Below are 18,296 nucleotides of genomic sequence, written 5' to 3' on the forward strand. Positions count from 1 at the left end.
ACTCGGTCCCACCGGTCCCGGCGGTCCCGCTGCCGCCGCCGCTGCGTTCTGTGAGGTGCGGGGCCGCCGGTCCCTCCCCGCGGCAGCCCACGATGGTGCAGCCCGGGCTGCGGGCGGGGCGGGCGGAGGTTCAGGGCGGCGGCGAGAGGGGCCAGGCGAAAGGGGAGCTCCGGCCAGCGGGTCCCCAGCCCCGCGTGCTGCCCGGCTCCTCCGCGGCCCCCCGGCCCCTGCCCGCTCCCAGCTCGGGGAAGGGTTCCCTGCGCCGACTCCTTAGGAAGGCCCAGGGGGACCCGTCCCAATGCCCTGCGGCCCCTCCGGTAACAGGGGCCGGGCCGGGGCGGAGCCGTGCAGCCCCGAGGCTGGGCTGGGATTCGCGGTTTGGGTCCATTCAGGTCCTCCAGCCTCAGGAGATGAGTTGCTATTTCAAGCAGAATGTCCGTGCAGTTCGCGCACTTGCCCTGTTCCAGGTCCGCTGGACGGTTCAGGACTGCCCGGACACCCGGCTGAGTGCAGCTGTGCCGAATTTGTTCCTAGGGGCACCACAGCTCCGTCCTGGCCCACCTCGTCTCGGCGGTGCAGCCTCAGCTCCCGGCCTATCATGAGCGTATCTGCAGCTTCGAGGGTGTAGCTGGTGCCGTTTGGGTTTCCCTTCATTTGATGGCAGCACAAGCACCAAACAAGGCTGAGAGAGAGGAAAGTCAGTCCTTATTCAAAGTGACTTTCCCGGCCCCTAGACTCCCGAGTTAAGTCCCCAAGGTTGTCACCCTGGTTTTATCATGGTCAGCGCTCACCAAGAGTGTCCAGTCCCTAATGCAGGCATGACCACAATAGCCCTAAATAGGAGGTTTGCTTTGGACCATTAGTGCCTTCATTCCCCAAGAGCAGCTTCTTATTTCCCTCCTTGTTTTCCCCAGATGCCACCCAAGTGTTTTCAACTGTTCACCAGGATCCCATGGCTGTGTGGCTCAAGTGTTCTGCCTCCCTGAGCCCACAGAAGCCAACAAAACCCAGTGACAAAACCAGGCAGCTCCAGAAAGGGAGCAAGGGGACAATTACGCTTTCACCACCAGTTGTTTGGGGTTTGAGATTACGCCAACTCCCCACACATCCCAGAAAAACTGGTCCAAGCGGTTGGAAAAAGGCAAAGGCCCTCAAGGGCTGATGACCAGCTCAGGGCAAATCAGAATAGGGCTAAAGCTTGGGGAAGGCAAAGAAAAAAAGGTTCAAGGGGCTGGTGTGGCTTTTAGCTGCCTGACCAGCTGCAAAACCACCTGGTGACAGTTCAGCCACAGGTGTCAGAGCAGTCATGGATAAGAAACCTCTGGAGAGAAAGAGGACTGGGGGCTTTTGGGGCAGAAGAATTTGTCCTGATTTCTAACAAAATTAGGGTACAGACTGCTGGTGGCTGCTGCTGCCAGCAACACCAGGCATAGACTGTGCTACAAAGGGAATCACGGCAAGAGAGGAAGGCCAAATTCCCCGTGGGATAAAACACTGCGTGGCAAGGACCCAAACACAGTCCCAGACTGTGTCTCCCTGACATCAGAGAGACCCACCAGCCACTGGGAACATGGCCTCTTGGGGCAGTAACCTAGGCCTTCCAGAGCACAGCATCAAGGAGAAGCATTGCAGTCATGGGGAACTATTTCAGGGGAGCTGTAAGGCAAGTGCCTCAGTAAGACAACCTTGGGATGCTGCTGGGGTCAGAGGAAGTGTCCTGGGGAACAGTGTCATGGATTTGCACATGCCAGACAATGTAACAGGGTCTGACCCTGCCAAGAATGCTGAGTTCAAGTGAATATTTCCAATGAGTCTTTTGTTAGTTCTTTGGTTACAGCTCAAGCTGGTGCTTCCAGAGAGGAACCCGTACCCCAATTCACACCTCTCAGTTATACCCCTGACACTCATCACTCAATCCAACTCAATCACTAAATTCTGGTTGGCAGTATCTTGATTTCTTTCTGGGTTTCACAGGATCTGGGCTGGCTGCCTTCTGATGTTACTTGATTCTCCTGGGATTGTCTCCTTGGTCCTTATCATCTCCATTCTGCTCATATCTTCTGAATTCCGAGAGTGCTTTGTTAGCCGCATCGTTTTATCAAAAGTTTATGTTTGGTCAACTCTTATGGCCTAAGGCTTTGGCTACTTCAGGTGCTAATGATGAGCCAGCAGTGCTAAACGAGACTGTTCAGACAGGAGAATACAGTTCATCAATTTCTGTTGTAGCTGCCCAGGACCCCCGTGCCTCTGCCCGGTCCCGCGGTTCTGCATGCTCCCTGTATTCCCGCACGTTCCTATATTCCCACACCCTCCTGTATTCCCGCACTCTCTGCATTCCCGCACCCTCCTGTATTCCTGGCCGCGCTCCCTCTGTGTCGCCGCAGGCGAGTGGGGCCGGGGGGGCAGAGCCAGCCCGTGTTTGAGGCCGTGCCCGGCACCGGCGGCAGCCATGGACACAACGTGACCAAAGGTCACCTGCACCGCCCCGGCAGCGCCGTGGCTCCGCCGCCATGACCTCCCGCCGTGCGGAATCGGTTCCTCCTTCGCCCAACGCGGGGAGGGGAAGCGCGGAGTGAGAGCTGGGGAGAGTGAGCTGCGCCCTGCTGGGGACAGCCCTGCGAGAGGCACCGCCATGGCCCGGCAGGAGCGGGAGAAGAGCGTGGCAGAGCAGAAGGTAGCTGGCATCTCCCGGAGGTTCTCCTTCCTGGATGCCGCCCAGCCCCGAGCAGGCAGTCTGGCCCGTAGTTCCCATCTCTGGTCAGCCACCCTGGAGAGCAGGGAGCGTTTCCGTACACTGCAGAAGATGGACACCAACAAAAGCATCAACTGGAGCAGGCACAGCCTGGGGAGCTGGGGTAGGACTTCAGGCAGGTCCTCCACTAGCCCCAGCAGTACCCGGAGGAAGGAGCTGAAGGAAATCCTCCTGCAGAGCAACAGCCCTGGCAGCACCATGTGGTTTGCCACTGCTCAGAAGACCTCCAACACCAGCAGTCTTCCTGCAGGACTGCACCAAGAGCAGAAGCCTGAGCAGAGCCCTGATCTGCTGCCCCTTGTCCTTGATCCCCTGGAGCACGCATGGCTGCTGACGGTGGCTGAGGGTGATGCGGACAGCATCATCAAACTGCTGGACCTGGATCCCAGCCTGCTGACCAGGAGAGACTTTGTGACAGGTTTCACCGCCCTCCACTGGCTTGCCAAGCATGGTCTCCACGAGAGCTTCATCCAGGTCATCTCTCATGCCCAGAAGAAAGGCTACCCTGTCAACATGAACATCCCCACAGCCAGCGGCGGGCTCACCCCCTTGCACCTGGCTGCCTTGCAGGGACACGAGGTGCTCATCAAGGTGCTGGTGGGAGCTTACGGGGCAGACACCACCTGCAGGGACCACAACGGGCGCAAGGCTTGGCAGTACCTGCCAGCAGACACCTCCAGGGACCTGAAGGAGCTGGCAGGGGCCTTGGAGGAGGACTTGGTCCAGCTGCACTCTCACAACACCAACAACAACTGTAAGTCATCCAAAGAGGCTGGGGCAGGGCAGGACTCTGTGGACTCTGGGGCCGAGGGAAAAGCCCAGCACTCCTGGAGCCTGTCTACTCTCCGAGGCTTTGTTAGACAGGCATTTGCTTTCTTTCACGAGCGCTGAAGCTCTCCTGGCCCCATTCACCTGTAAACCCATGTTGGATAGCAGCCAGAAAAGCCTGCAGGGAGCTGGGAACTTGGGTGCTCAAAATCCTGGCCAAGTGAGGGTTAAACCATGGCACCATGGCCACCCTGGCTCTTGTGGTCTTTTGGGGCTGTTCTAGTGTGTGTGTAGAGCACTATGGCCGCTGGGAGCACTACCTTGGGACAGCCCTTCCAAAAAAACTGCCGGTCTGCATAGGGGATTTTGCCCTGTGCCCCTGCGGATGGGGACTCCGTGCTGCATCCCAGCAGATCCCCATGGCAGGGGCTCACACGTCAGCTCTGCGGTGGGCAGCTGCTTCCCCAACACCCCGCATGCCCACAGGAGGATGCTGACCCACCATGTGTGGATCCCATGCTGCAAATGCTTTCCAGCTCTCTGTGAGATCTCTTGATCCCTGCCATATGCACCTTCTCTGGGTTGATGTTTGTTTATGACAGCTGATTATAAAGCTGATTCTCAGTAGAGTAAGAGCTAAGGGCCCTGTTTGTGAGAGGAGTCCAGGCCAAGAGAAGCCTTTCAAAGTGTAAAACAACTCACACTGGCAGCCCTTCCCTGGAGATCCCCATCCCAGGAAACCTGAAATGCTCAACCCCATTAGGAATGAGGGCCAGAGTTAAGGAGGCAGGAACAACACCAGTGGGGCCGCATGGTGGCTCCTGTGCGGATTAGAGTTCAGGAACAGCTCTGGAAAGATGATTCATTCTTGGAAACTGTGGAAAAGGTATGGGAAGGCTGTGAGATTGAGATTATTTTTATTGATACTGAGGTCATACTCAAAAATGAAACTGATGAACATCACTGCAGCAGCGTAACACTGCATGTATGTCTCGGTCACTGCATTAAAAGGGCAAAACCTCTGCTTGTCTCTTTGTGTTTTGTTCACCAAGTGGAGCTCTGCCCTGATGATTTCAACTTTTTACATTCTCAAAGGCCAGGACTGCTTCAAAATATCTTCAGAAAAACAACAGCCCCTTCCTCTTTTTCATCAGCATGAGACTATTCCTATGCCCCGAAATAGCAGTCCCGTTTGAGAAGTGCTTCTCAGACAGGAACTGGGGAGTTTCTGTTCCCCAGGGCAGCCCTTGCAGGGACACCTTCTTTGGGAGGGCAGTTGTGGTTTCTTTCCAGCTGCCTTTCAGGGGGTCTGCAGGGGTGACCGAGGGACTCAAGGTGATCCGGCCTGGCTACACAGGTGAATTTGCAGCTTGATGCAGAAAAGATACACAAAGACACACAGATAATTTCCTCTGGGGAACTAGAGCCTGAGGGTTCCACAGATCCTGAGCTAAGTTATATTCAGATCCAGTTATATTCCAACTGTGTTTTGAAATGCTGCTTGGACACCAAAATAATCCAGTCTGCAGTAATGACATGTGGAAGAGCGACCTCCACATGAGTGAACAGGGATCCAGTGACTGGATAATGCCCAGTCCAGGTGCCTGGGTGGACATATAGGTGTGTATGGACATCTTTTTAATCCCTGAGGTCAGCAGCACATACATACAAAACACAGTAGGACTAGATTTAATGCCTGATCTACAACAGTTCTGTAATGCCTAATTCAGTTCAGTCAGTTCAGTCAGTTCTGTAATCTCTAATAGATTGAAGAAGTTGGCAACACAGCTCCTTCTGGAACTGCTGTGGCCACGTCCATGCCATGGGAGAGCAGGCTGACTTCTCACAGGTCTGCTCACGCCAGCACAAACTCCATGAACAGTACTGATGTCAAGTTCTGGTAACCAAAGTGCTGTTGATAAGACAGATAAGACTGACAAAATACTTTTGACCTATTAGTCTTCTGTCACCCTTTTGCAGCTGTCAGGGAAGGGGCACAGGATGGCTCTTACATCCTCCTCTGAGTAAGGCACAGAGTAAACAGTGGAATTAATGAGAATTTCCTTGAAGGAGCCATTTCCTTGGAAATAGTACCTGTGGCTTAGTCACACTCCACCTGGAAACATGGACTTAAATGTTCCACTTGGAAGTAAAATTTCGCTGACAAATGCTGTACTTAAATATGGCAAAATGCTTTTCAGTAATTGCCTCCTCTTGACAGATAACCAAAGCCCTCTAAAGACAACTTTCCTCCCCATCTTTTGGTCATGGGTTTGACCCTGTATTCTGTGCTGAGACAAATTAGGTGGGGACTTCAGAAACAGCAGGACCAGAACTCTGCTTCTCTATATGTGTTACAACATACTCACCATTGCCACCCCCTGCCCTGGCTGGGTTCCTTTCCACTGAGCAAAAAAAAAAAATCTTCTTCCAGTGACCCTCCCCTTTGTTTCACTCGGTTCATTTTCATACCTACAGAAAGGCAGTTGATTTGGATATAGAGACATGTTTAAAAAATATTCCTCAAGTATACAATCAGCTCTAACTTCACTTTTCACTCAGAAAACAAAACATATCCACCAAAATCAATGGACTAGAATATCCAAATCTTTTTTCTTTAAAGCTTCTGTTGATGTCTCAGTTATTCTGTGCTAGCCCAGTTCTGCAGATTCTTGATCCCCTCTCACAGGGAGGCAAGGGCAAAGAGAGCTGCCACAGACAACAGAAAACTTTCAGACCCAGACATATTTATTTGGTTAAGGTTCTGCAGAAGATTAAGTTTAACCCAAGTTTAATTTGTACTAAATTTACTTTGTGCTATCCCTCAATATCCAGTTTGAAAAGCAGATTCAAACAGGGAAAATAATACAACGGCTTATTTTCCAAAACAGTTTCTTAGTAGAAGCTACTTTTATCTAATAAAAATATCAGTCATGATAGTAATAGGGAGACTTTCTAATAAATAGTAATAAATTGTTCAATCCATTGCTCAGGCAAGTTTCCCCACAAATGCCATAGAAAAAACTGTCTTTCCCTTCTCAAGTCCATAAAATCAGTTTTCCTCCACAGACACAATTAGAGAGAAACTCTATGAGCAGTTTTGCCTGCCAGCAGTGATGTGGAGAGGCTGGGGGAGGTTCACTGGGCTCCAAGACATAATTCCAATCCTCAGCAGTGCTGTTATTTCCTGAACGCTCCCTTTAAAGAAAAGAGCGCAGAAGAGATTTAAAAATCATTGGGGTTAAAGTGGCTGCAGCATGTGAGCCTCTGTTCAAACATCTCTGGTAATGCTGTTTGCTGCTTTCCTCTTGCAGTGACTTACTGCTTCCCCCTGATGATGAACTAGAGTCCAGACTCTTACCAGACAGGGTAAGAAGCTAGAGGATACCCCTGACGTATCCTGAAGTTGGTAAAAATACCAGCCTTGCTCACCCCAACTGACAGAACCCTGCAGCACACCTTAGGAGGGAGAGACCTCATGACCTGAGTGAGATGTGCATTTCTTAGCATTTACTTGTTTGGCACATGCTGTGCCCAGTGTTATTTGTTCTGAGTTGCAATACAAAGGAGATAGATCTATTTACCTTCAATGTGAAAAGCAGCAACACAGAAGGTGTGGCAGCCTGAAGCTTCCTCAGGAAGCTGCCTCTCAGGAATGGACCCACCACGACAGGCTGAACCCAGGAATGAACCCACACACCTTGGCACCCTCAGTGCTGCAGCTGAGAACAGGTTCACAGCAACAGGGACCTTCCTGCTGACCAGAGCAGCTACTGCAGCGCAGCACTGCAGAACGGAAAGGACTGGGTGCAGAGCCACAGCCTCCTCCGCTTCCCTGCAGTAAATTGGTTTCACACGCCCCAGCAGAGAATACCAGCACGGAGGAGCCAAGTGCCAACTATCCAGAGACCTTGAATTCCCTTTTTCCTCTCCTTTTTTAAATTGCTGCAAACTCTCCCTTTAAGCATCTTAAATTTCTACCTGTCTGCTGAGAATGTTTTATACTAAGCTGCACCTGTGGTTGGCATTGACTTATCAAACCAACACCGACTTCTGAACAAAACTCAGGTTATTTAATATGCTAGGGAATACACAGACATTATGTGCTACACTCTACAGTACTGCATTTTGTAAGAGATTTTCTTCAGTTCTGATTTTCACTTTTTTTTTTAATTGGTACTTTGCCCCTGAAGGTTTACAGTCAGTGAAAAGGAACAGCCTTCTCTACCTGAAGAGAAAAGAGCTGCCAAGGTTCCTCATACTAAGTGAGGATGTAAGTAACATTACTGTGAATTTTATTGTTACAATCTCACCACATATATATGAAATAACTTCAACAAAGTCATTCAGGTCCATATTTATTAGTAAGCCTGTGCACTGTCAATGCTCATGGTGAGGCCTGAAAGAACACTAATAGAACACAGTCTGCATGTTTCAGATACAAAGATTTTCCCAGTTAACATCAACATCTCCCAGACCAGCTTATAAAAACCCCACACTGGGGACTGCAGTCCAGCACCACAGAAGGAGTGACTTGAGGGTGTTATCGATCTGACACAGAAAGACCAGTGTTCATTAGAGCTCCCGGTACACTTTCTCTTACAAGCCCAGTTTAGTCCTCCTCCAGTGTCTCCTTTTGGAGTTGTACCTAAGACAAAAGCAGAGTCAATTAGCAAAATGCACACACACATTTGTGAAACATGAAAGCAAAACAGCACATGATGAAGTCTCTTCCAGGAGAGCACATTAACTTGTGAGCATGTACTTGTCCGTGTTAAGAATAAATGCTTTCACCAGGGTGTGGGTGAAACCACAGACAGTATTAACAGAGTTGCTCTCAGCAGGAAAATGGCAGCACTCCCACAGCAGGAAGCACTGCAATTGCAGCCTGCTTTAACACAAAGCTTGGACAGAACTGATGACCCAGCTACTCAAATGCCAGGAGACAAAAATCTGTGATTTTGCCCGACGGTCAAGTATTTCAAAATACTGCAATTTAGCTAGAACAGAACCCAGCTGTAACCTGGCACGTGGAAGACAAGGATCCAGCTGAGTGCACACACCACTCATCCTGCCTAGAAACAAGTTGAGAGCAGCTACAAGAACAGAATCTAACAATGTTGTGCTGTGTCACTGCGTGAGCCAGCCAGTGCTGCTGTTGCTCTCCTCACTGCTTAGAACAAAGAGAGAAAAAGGAATTCTGTTGCCTTAAAAAACCCAGATGAAGGAGTGTACGAGATAAAAAGCTCTCTGACTGCCTGAGTGATCGAACTATGCTGCAGCTTTCAGCTAGAGGCATCGGACAGGCACCACCCTGTGCATGCCCCATGTGCACCCAGTGTGTCACAGCACTCAGCATTTCCCTAAGCACAATGCTTGAGAACAAACACAACAGGAAAGCAAGGAACTATGGCAAATTAATTCCGCAGTCAGGTGCCAAGCATCTCCTACTATCAGTCTGATTTCCCATACATCCAATAAGTCCTTTCCTCCCTTACACACCATCCCCTGAACCTGAGAGCTCCCATGCTCAGGAACTGTTCCTTGAGAATGAAGGAGCCCAGAGGAGCAGCTATGAGAAAAGACAGGTATTGGGAACGGGAATATCAGGAATAGAGAAGCTACCAGTGTACAAAATCTGGAATAAATCATCCACACATACAGTTCAAGTTTTCAGGTTACATGTACCATCACTGAACGTCTGTGGACGCTTGCAGAGAACTGGTACAAAACCACTACAGCAGAGAATGGCATGGAAGCCCCACGCTGCCTCAAGAGGCCTCACCTACATGGCCCTCACGACCACAAAACTGCGCTTTTGCTGGCATACACGCCATCAGCTCCCGCCTTCGGCCGGTACGGCCCAGGCCGCCTGACTAAGCCTGCGCGGCCGCAGCTCCTCAGAAGGCACCAGCCGAGCTCATTACCTTATCTTATTGCCGGTTTTCATGCGAATCCACTGCGGGATAGGCCGGTTCTGCTTCTGCTTCTTGGCGAGGAAGCGTTTGATCTTGAACGTCTTATGCGACGACTGCAAGAGAGCGCAGCGGTCAGTCCCTCACACAGCCCCGGCCCCGCCAGGCCTCGGCGAGCCGGGAATGCTGTAACCCGGCTCCCTCCCGCTCCCTCGCGGCCGCCCCGCCCCGCCGGCCCGCTCGCCGGGACCCCCGAACACGCCGGCTTCGGGGAGAGGGCTCGGGGCGCGGCGGGAGGGCACGGATGGCCGTGGATGTCTCACCATGGCGCGGAGCGGCGCGGCGTCCCGGCGATGGCGGCGTCCGAGAAGGCGGAAAGGAGGGGGCGGAGCGGCGAGGGCAGCACGGGCGCAGCGCCCCCTGCCGGCCCGGCGGTCCCGCACGCAGTGAGGGACGGCGGCGGCCGAGCGAGTTTGTGCGAGTTTATTTGGGTTCAGTACAAAAAAAAAGCTATGGCTAAAATTCGCTATCTTGGGAGGAGCTGCTACTGGCGAAGTCTCGTTCTGGGCTGTAAAACAATACTTCAAGTTATGAGGGAAGAGGAAGCAGTTCTGAGAGGGCAGGAGTTCAGAAGTGTTTCAGACTTGAGAGAAGGGAAGATGCTGGGAAAGAACAGGATGCCCAAACCAGCTACATTTGATTAAAAATAAGCATGTCAATGTAGGGAGACTTTACATGAGAATTTATCAAGACATATTCAACTATTAAGCCAGCTTATTCATACACTCCAACTTAAGTTACTTTATCCAGAGAACCAATGAAGAGGACAGTCTCTCCCTCCCTAACACGGTTACTGCACTGCCAGATGTTCTGCTTATGTGCCGAAAGGCTCCTGTCAACTGGTACCTCAACAACCCCAGCCTGTGTATGTACCTCAGTGCTAGACTGACACACTTTAGCTTTCACTGCCTCAGGTAGGAGCATCACACAACACAGCAACACCTGTGTTAACTCCAGGCAAGTTCAAGCTTCCTCTGCTTAAGTGCATCCAACACTGGCTCCAATTGCCTTACAGTAGAGCTCTGGCTTTTGATCCAGGTTTCATCCCCTCCTGACCACAACTCATTTATTATCAAACTTAAGGCCATAAAGTCTTTCTATTTCGCAAAGATTCTCTTCTCTGTTGTAGTTAGATGCTGGGAAAATAAGTTCAAATAACTGAAAATATTACAATGAGAACACATTTCAAATTCCAAATCTACACTGAGGTTCTTTAACCAGAAACATCCAACAGCACCATGCCCCCTTTTCTTCCTTTGTTCCTTCTTCGCTCCGAAGGCACTTCTGGATTGCGTAGGACATGCTCTTTGGCTGCACAGACAGTCAGAACACATAAGGCTTGCACATCAGTCACTCCTCTTCTTTCGTGTGACTGGTCTCACCCTCTTGTTTCTTATCCACTCCCTGATCTGGGGGCTTTGCAGCACTGTCTTCATACTGACACAATCTGCTCCGGCTTCGGGCTCCGGGCTGGTACAGCTGCATTGCTGGGCGATCCTGAAATAAATCAAAACTATTTAGACTCTTTCATAGCTTCCTGCTCTCAGGGTTATTATGGCATTTCTATGGTATTAGAAATGGCTCAAATTCAAACTTTTCAGGCTAAGTTTAATTATTCCACAGTGATGGCAATGTAACTTCAATTGTCCCAAATCAAGGCTGTCTCTGTTGTAAAGCAACATCCCTGTTCAAGCCACAAAGAACACTGCTCATAGTTAAGGTTATTTGTAACAAGTTTCCTGTTGAGTTCAGCTTACACTCTATCAGAAGAGAGGCCAACTTCAAAGTTTCAAAACCCCGAGTTTCATTTGTACCTGATAGTGTCTTAAGTGATACAGAAAACAAGCACAGTGATGCTGCAAAACCAGATTCTGTAGAGTAGATAAAACTGCACTCAAGACATTATTTCTTGAGCCTACATGACATGTCAAATTCTGCAAGTTGCAGTTCCCTATTTCAAGGAACCTGTTCAATCACACTCCCACTTTGAGATGCATTTTCAAGCACCTACATCATCAGCAGACACAGGCACATTACTGATACTCTACCAACACCTTAAAGAGACAGCCTATGGCACAAGTCAGCAAATGAAAAGGGATCAATGTCTTACAATTTAACCCATGTTTTTTTGGCTTAATTCTTACACAGTGACAAGAAATACCACTGTTAAGCAAAGTTTAGTGGACATTTCCAGCAATGGCAGAGTTTATTGCTAGAGAAGGGAGAAGTTCCAACAGAGAAACCACATGGTTCTTTCCTTGAAGTGCTTTTATCCTAAAAATCACAAACTGATCCCTATGAATCAACACATGAATTTAAAGAAATCCAGCACCTTGTTTCTGATACGATCCCTCTTAATTGTATCCTCTTTTTTATCATCTTTGGTTACTTTCTCAGATTTGTCCATGCTGCTGGTAAAGTCTGTAAGATCACTTTTCTTTCCCTTTTCTCTGAGTAAGTCTCTCTCCTTTTTCACCTCTTCCTCTTTTCTTCTAAAAACCTTCTCTTTCTCATAGCGCTCTTTCTGCCTCCGACGCTCCTCTTCTTGGCGTCTCAGTTTCTCTCTCTGTGCTCTTTCATATTCTCTGTCTCTGTCAAAATCTCTGTCTCGGTCCCTGTAGTCCTTTACACACTCATCTTCTGATCTGTATGAAAACAAAACTGAAAATTAAGCTCAAAAGATTCATCAAACAGAGCTGGGAGATCAATGTAACAGCGGTGTAAATGTGCAATAAGAAGACGACACACTGGCAGGTTCTAGGGAGCTCTTGGGAGACTGTGATAGCCCAGGTCATGCATGACAGCCAGAGAGGACACTGACCACTAGAGTTTCCCAGCCTCCTACTTGCATAGCTGGCTGAGTCTCTTCTGGCTTTGAAAAAACATCTGAATTTGTCTGTCTTATCTGTATTTCTCACATGGCAGAACTGAACCTCAAACAGATCACGGAGCTGTTGAGAATTACATTTTCCATTTTGACTTTTTACAAGACTTAGTGGGACTTGTAACTGGAGAACACCTCTCCTCTTGCCATGGTTATAATTATTATCTCATTGCAAGGACAGTGCTCACAGCCTGCTGCAGTTACCTACATATGGGCTTCTTTAGTGGAGTTCCTATAATGAGTTGTAAAAATATTAAAATCTGTCCATTAATGAAGCATTTTCAGGTAATTCACACAGCTTTCTGTAATCATGGGGATGTGCACTGCCACAGAGAACACAGCCCATGCCTTATATCAGAAAAAACGTTTGAAAGGAATTTCAAAACATGGTCATGGCAGAGCAACCTAAGCCTCAGTACAATCAGGAAACAAGTTATAGATACATATATATTTATAGCAAGTACTAGAATACTTTTTTGCCTTCTCTTCTTTTGTCTCCCCATCAGATCGTTTGGCAGATGCACTACTCGCATTTTTTTCCTCCCTCAGAGTCTCTTTTTCCAGTTTCTTGGATTTTTCTTTTCTCTCCAAGTCTTTTTCATCTTTTTCAGGCTTCTTAAGTAGCTACAAAGAAAACAGAAGTCTCAACTAAAAAGCTCACTCTAATACATATTGTCTGGCACAACACCGAAATTGCATCAAAGGAACCACAGTCTGGTAAGAAGTAAACATTAAAGAAGTATTACTGCAAATCACAGTATTTCTAAAAGCTGGAGTGTATGAGTAAGCATTATTTACACAGCAGACTAGGATTTTTCTCCTAAACTAGGCTGTTTTAGAAAGCTTAAAAACAGTCTCCATTCCATAGTGAATTTACAATCCTGTTTACCGCAGCATGTACAACAGTCACATGACAAAAAATGTAAATACTACTATGAAACATTACAGCATGTAAACCTTTACAATGCCTGCTATTGAATATTACAAAAAATTGGTCATTTACTAACACCAAACTCATGTGATTCTTCACACAATACCCAAAGCACATTTTGAGACTGATATACAAATAATAGGGGAAAGGGAGTGTAACAGTTTATAATAAAGAACTGTTCTAGACCTTAATCTTTGGTTCTTCTTTTGATCTGTCTCTTTCTTTTTCTGGGCATCTGTCTACTTTCTTCAGTTTTTCTGCTTCTTTTCTCTTCCTTCTCTCCTCCTCCTTCCATTTTCTTCTTTCTTCTTCTCTTTGTCTTTTTCTTTCTAATTCTCTCCTCCTTCTCTCCTCTCTTTTTTCTTCTCTCAGTCTCTGTGTATGTAAAAGCAAAGAGAAATAGTGTCTCTCCACACCAGAAAATATCTCTTTTAACCTCAAAGCTGCCTCTATTACCAAAGAAAAAAAAAAGCCTTGTCATCTCTGTTGTTGTGAACCTGAATATGTTGCAGCAGTATTTTTTTTACTCACAAGCCTTAATTTGTATTGTCTTAAAAAACCCAAACACAACACTGGCCTCAGCCTTTATCATTTGAATTGTAATTAAATCTGCCCCACCTCTGATTTTCTCCATTGCTAGAAGTTAAAATAACATTATGTGCTAGAAGAAGGATATCTACAAGGACCTCAGCCATAACTGCACTAAAAATGGAAGCACTAAAACGGAATCTGTTTTGTCAGTGCAACAAGAGGCGTTTTACTGTAACCAGAATGTACACAAAGCACCACCATTCCTACAGGCACAAAGCACCACCATTCTAACACTCTAGTCCTTCAAAATATATGAACCAGAAGTAGACAAGCTGGGTCAAAAGCTCCTTCTTCAAAAGAAGGAGCAGAAATGCATCAATATACAATGAGCAAGACATAGAATGGGCAAATGGTACTTGCAAACAACAAGTAAATTCTGGAGGTAAGTTTTACCTGTTTATTTTTCAAGAAGTTCAATAGAGGAGTAGTCTTTTTAGCTGGAGAATAGACAAAACAAATGTAAATATTTTGTCTTATCCAATAGTGCAATACTTACAACAAAGCTGTATATGAAGGGAAGCAGCCTTACACATTCCCCCGCCTGTCTCCTCTCACATACAGTAATACAGCAGTGAAACAAGTATTCCAAACCTATCTCCAAACTGTGGCAACTATTAGGATTCTATAAACTACTTTAGCATACTAATAGGATATCCATTACACCTATCTCTACATTCAGTCTGCAACAGGCTTTTCCCAGACTCTCTCATTTTTAAAGAGATCCCTGCAACATACTTAAAAAGAGCAACCTGGTCATTTTTTAGTGGTATTTTACCCAACCACACTATATCTTAACTTTTGCCTGCATGGAACATCACTGATCACAGCACTGTGCATTAAACATCACTGCATCTCACTGAAATGCAGCCACTTCACAGCCTGGTCTGGCTAACAACATCTGCAACAGGAAGGAACTTTGTTATCTAAAACTTATACCTACAGAAGAATTTAGAGCATGGGAACGAAACAAAAAACACTGAGTAATATTAGCCTAAAGGTTCAACAAATACTAAGCAGGCACACAAAAGAATTCAGTCTCCTCCAGGTTGAGCTTCAAATTACAAACCATGTATGTTTCTTCGTGATCTAGGAAAATGTAACTACAGTACACAGATTTCCATACCTATTAGCTCTTTGTTTCTTGCCTCTATTTCCTCCAACAAAGTTTCAGGAGTGGAGGTTAGTTTTTCATCATCTGCACTGTAACTTTCCAAAAACTTCTTGTATTCTGGATCTACACAGAAGAGACGGAAAAAAAAAAGGGGAAAAAAAAAAAAAAAAGAAGAGATACTGTAGCATGAAAAGTATTTGCATTGTGCACTGCTGAGTTACATTTACTTGAGTTGGGTTGTTTATATGCCACCTTTTCATAAGTTAGCAGCTCTCAAATGAGCTGCTGTATTATGCTTGTCTGGAACAATCATATTTAATAGCTTTCTAGCTGACAAAGCAGTACTCATAAACTTCACATATAATTAAGCAAACATCCTATTGGTGGAACTATAGTGTCACAGCAAAAACATTACATTCAAATTACTGCTAAGGGTTTCAACTCTACACGTGCAAAACAAACTAGCTAACAAAGATGTTATACCATCTTCAATAGTTCCAGTTTTGGCATCCTTTTTCTTACTCTTCTTTTTTGCAGCTTTTTGGAAAGGTGCAAACTCAACTATGGCAGCATATTCCTGACCTGTTAAGAGGAGAGGAAAGAATACATTAAAATAAAAATGAAACAAATATAAAATAGAGTATATTGTCCACATGTAAAGCAGGAAGGTAAGTCTCACAAGAAATATGCAATACTAGAAGAGACTACTTACACAGCATTAAAAAATTATTGTATTTGGAAAGCCATTTAATAAAAAAACCCCACTTTACAGACAGTAGAATTCATGACCTTAATACTCTCACTATACTAAAAAACCAGCAAATCCACAGACTGACAAGGACATACTAGATTAATGACTGCCCATGACTATCAGTTCAGCCAACTCAGTGGCACCACACCACATTATGGCCTCATCCTACAGACTCTGTGTTCATTGTGCAAGAAAGAATATTTCAAGTTACTGCAACTGAGGCAAATCTTAATTTTTGACAAAATACAGTAGAATGCAACACATTACAAGCAGGCTTTAAAGCTTTATCTTCTGACAAGAACACTACATTTACGGCTGCACAAATTCAGGTGGGTATGGCAAACACAGTTTGTTTGCTGTTACACTGCAAACCCGCTCATTTAAAGGACCTAGATGTTATTGGAACTATATATGTATGCATTTCTAGATGTGTTGGAAATGTTATTTGAGGCACTAAACCCAAAGAAGTCAGACGTGGGTGCTCACACCCACCCCTCCAAAATTCAACCAGCACACGGCACAGACAGCAGGAAAGCAGCAACATCCATCGAGTGCCGTTCACTTGCCTTTGTGATCGACAAAAACATAGCCGTCGAAGCGATCCCTGAAGAGGACTATGTCTTCCTGATTCTTGAAGTTGATGTAGGCTCTCGAGAACATGTGCGGGTATAAGCTGCAGAGACACAAACCGAGAGCGCTCGGCTGACGAGGCGGCGACGCCACTGGGGCCCGGCTGGTGGCAGCGACGGCTCCCGGGAGCGCCCGGGCTGGGCCGGCGGCCGTACCTGGAGTCGTTCGCGAAGAACTCGAAGTAGTCGTGCTCGGGCAGAGGCTGCAGGTGCTCCTCCAGCTGCTCCTTCGTCAGGCTGGGCGGCAGCCGGCGGATCACCACCTGCGGCACGGCAGGACCGGCGCTCAGGGCGGCGGCAGCACCGGGGACGAGTCATTACCGCGCCTCCCCCGACAAGTCCCGTCCCAGGAGGCCCCCGCAAGGGCCCGTTAGCAGGGCAAGGTCCCGTTACAGAAGGGGAGCCCTGTTACCGGAGGGAGGAGGGGCCCGTTACAGAGGGTGAGCCCCGTTACCGGGAAGGGCGTCGTTCCCGGAGGCGCGCAGGCCCCACCTTGCTGAGCGTCTCCTTCTTGTCCTTGGGCCGCTCCAGGCGATCGAGCTCGGCGGCACCGGCTCTGCCGTCCGTGCCGGCGGCGGGGCCCGTGCCCGACCCTGCGGCCAGCAGAACCCCCGGCCCGGCGGAGGCCCCGCGCCGCTCCTTGGGCCTGGCGTTCTCCTTGTCCTCCTTCATCCCGATCCTGATTCCGGGCCCGGGCAGCGCCGCGCGCACCCAGTGACCGCCGCCTCTCGCGAGACTGCGTCTTAAAGGGGCCGCGGCCTCCACTGGACTACGACTCCCAGCGTGCACCGCGCCCGCCACCTCCGATCCCGGTGGGGTCAGCGACCGGGACCGGGATCGGTATCGGGTGAACTGGGACGCAGGCACGGCCTCATTCCTTGCCAAGGGACTGTTCCCCGACAGCGCTGTCGCTCCCGCCGCCCGCTCGGGCCCGCTGGGCTGTGAGGGGGCGCGGGGCAGGCCGGGAAAGGCGCGGGGCAGGCCGGGAGTGCCCCGGCACTCGGCGCAGGGGCAGCGGCACCGATACCAGCACCAGCACCGGCGGGATGTGGTACGAGATCCTGCCCGGCATGGCCATCATGGGCGTCTGCCTCAGCGTCCCCGGCATCGCCACCGTCTTTATGCACCGCGTGTGCCACGGCGGCAAGGTCAGCGCGGGGCGGGGCGGCACCCCCCGGCATTCGGGACCCTGAGGCTCCGCTTCCCCAGCGGAGCCGCCCTTATCCCCCAGTCCCCTGCATCCCTCTGGTATCCCTTTCCTCCCGAGGCTCCCCTTCCCCCGCGCCCCGCCTTCCCTCGGGAGCCTCTGCCCGAGGCCTATAACAGGCAGCTCTGTGCCTGCAGGAGAAGAGGATCGCCCGCTATCCCTACGAGTGGACCCTGCTGGAAAGGGACCGGCGGCTGTCGGGGGTCAACAAGCACTATGTGCCCAAGGCAGGTTTTGGGGGTGCTGGGCAGGTACCGCCGGGGGGAAGCGGGACCCAGGCGCTGCTCCCCCATCCCCGAGCTCAGGGACGGCCGATGAGGTGGACACTGGTCGCTCTTGGGGCTGTCAGATCTCACTCTATGCCTGCAGCTGGCCTGCCTCTGGGGATGTGCATTTTAATTTTGTTCTAATTAAGGCTTGGGTAATTAAATATAGTTTGAAAATCTGCATTTTCAGATATGCTTTGTTGCACATTAGTGGCAAGAATGACACAAATATAGCTGTTATTTTTTCTTTTCCAGGGTCTGGAGAACATAGACTAAAGTGGCAACGCTTTGAAAAATCCATGTATCTATAGAAAATGATCTAACTCTTAAATAAAGCTATACATGTGTTCAGCCCTTGTATCTGTGTTGCTGTGGCGGGGTGACCCTTGCTGGACACCAGGTGCCCACCAAACCCACTTTATCACTCCTGT

General features: G+C 48.7%; 4 protein-coding genes and 1 non-coding gene across 5 annotated transcripts; 2 read left to right on the plus strand and 3 right to left on the minus strand.

The window, feature by feature from the left end:
* Positions 1-232: 232 nt before the first annotated feature.
* SOWAHD (sosondowah ankyrin repeat domain family member D) lies at positions 233-4,542 on the plus strand. The gene has a single exon (XM_042028203.1). The coding sequence runs from the start codon at positions 2,633-2,635 to the stop codon at positions 3,641-3,643; it is 1,011 nt and encodes a 336-aa protein (XP_041884137.1). The 5' UTR covers positions 233-2,632; the 3' UTR covers positions 3,644-4,542.
* A 3,323-nt stretch (positions 4,543-7,865) lies between these two features.
* On the minus strand, positions 7,866-9,942 carry RPL39 (ribosomal protein L39). The gene is made up of 3 exons (XM_042028254.1): positions 9,759-9,942; positions 9,448-9,551; positions 7,866-8,168 (listed from the first exon to the last, which is right to left on the minus strand). The coding sequence occupies exons 1-3, from the start codon at positions 9,759-9,761 to the stop codon at positions 8,120-8,122; spliced, it is 156 nt and encodes a 51-aa protein (XP_041884188.1). The 5' UTR covers positions 9,762-9,942; the 3' UTR covers positions 7,866-8,119.
* Positions 8,284-8,415, minus strand: LOC121665237. Its single transcript, XR_006016293.1, has one exon. It is a non-coding gene; the product is annotated as a small nucleolar RNA SNORA69 (small nucleolar RNA).
* Positions 9,904-17,135, minus strand: UPF3B (UPF3B regulator of nonsense mediated mRNA decay). The gene is made up of 10 exons (XM_042028266.1): positions 16,885-17,135; positions 16,549-16,655; positions 16,330-16,436; positions 15,496-15,594; positions 15,025-15,135; positions 14,295-14,338; positions 13,497-13,685; positions 12,852-13,003; positions 11,828-12,140; positions 9,904-10,992 (listed from the first exon to the last, which is right to left on the minus strand). The coding sequence occupies exons 1-10, from the start codon at positions 17,062-17,064 to the stop codon at positions 10,846-10,848; spliced, it is 1,449 nt and encodes a 482-aa protein (XP_041884200.1). The 5' UTR covers positions 17,065-17,135; the 3' UTR covers positions 9,904-10,845.
* Positions 17,136-17,152: 17 nt separating this feature from the next.
* Positions 17,153-18,216, plus strand: NDUFA1 (NADH:ubiquinone oxidoreductase subunit A1). The gene is made up of 3 exons (XM_042028241.1): positions 17,153-17,540; positions 17,737-17,826; positions 18,121-18,216. The coding sequence occupies exons 1-3, from the start codon at positions 17,439-17,441 to the stop codon at positions 18,139-18,141; spliced, it is 213 nt and encodes a 70-aa protein (XP_041884175.1). The 5' UTR covers positions 17,153-17,438; the 3' UTR covers positions 18,142-18,216.
* The last annotated feature ends 80 nt before the right edge of the window (positions 18,217-18,296 follow it).

Source organism: Corvus kubaryi, unplaced genomic scaffold (assembly GCF_017639235.1).
Source record: "Corvus kubaryi isolate FWS band 111438036 unplaced genomic scaffold, C.kubaryi_AGA036_p1.0 130, whole genome shotgun sequence".
Taxonomy (NCBI): domain Eukaryota; kingdom Metazoa; phylum Chordata; class Aves; order Passeriformes; family Corvidae; genus Corvus; species Corvus kubaryi.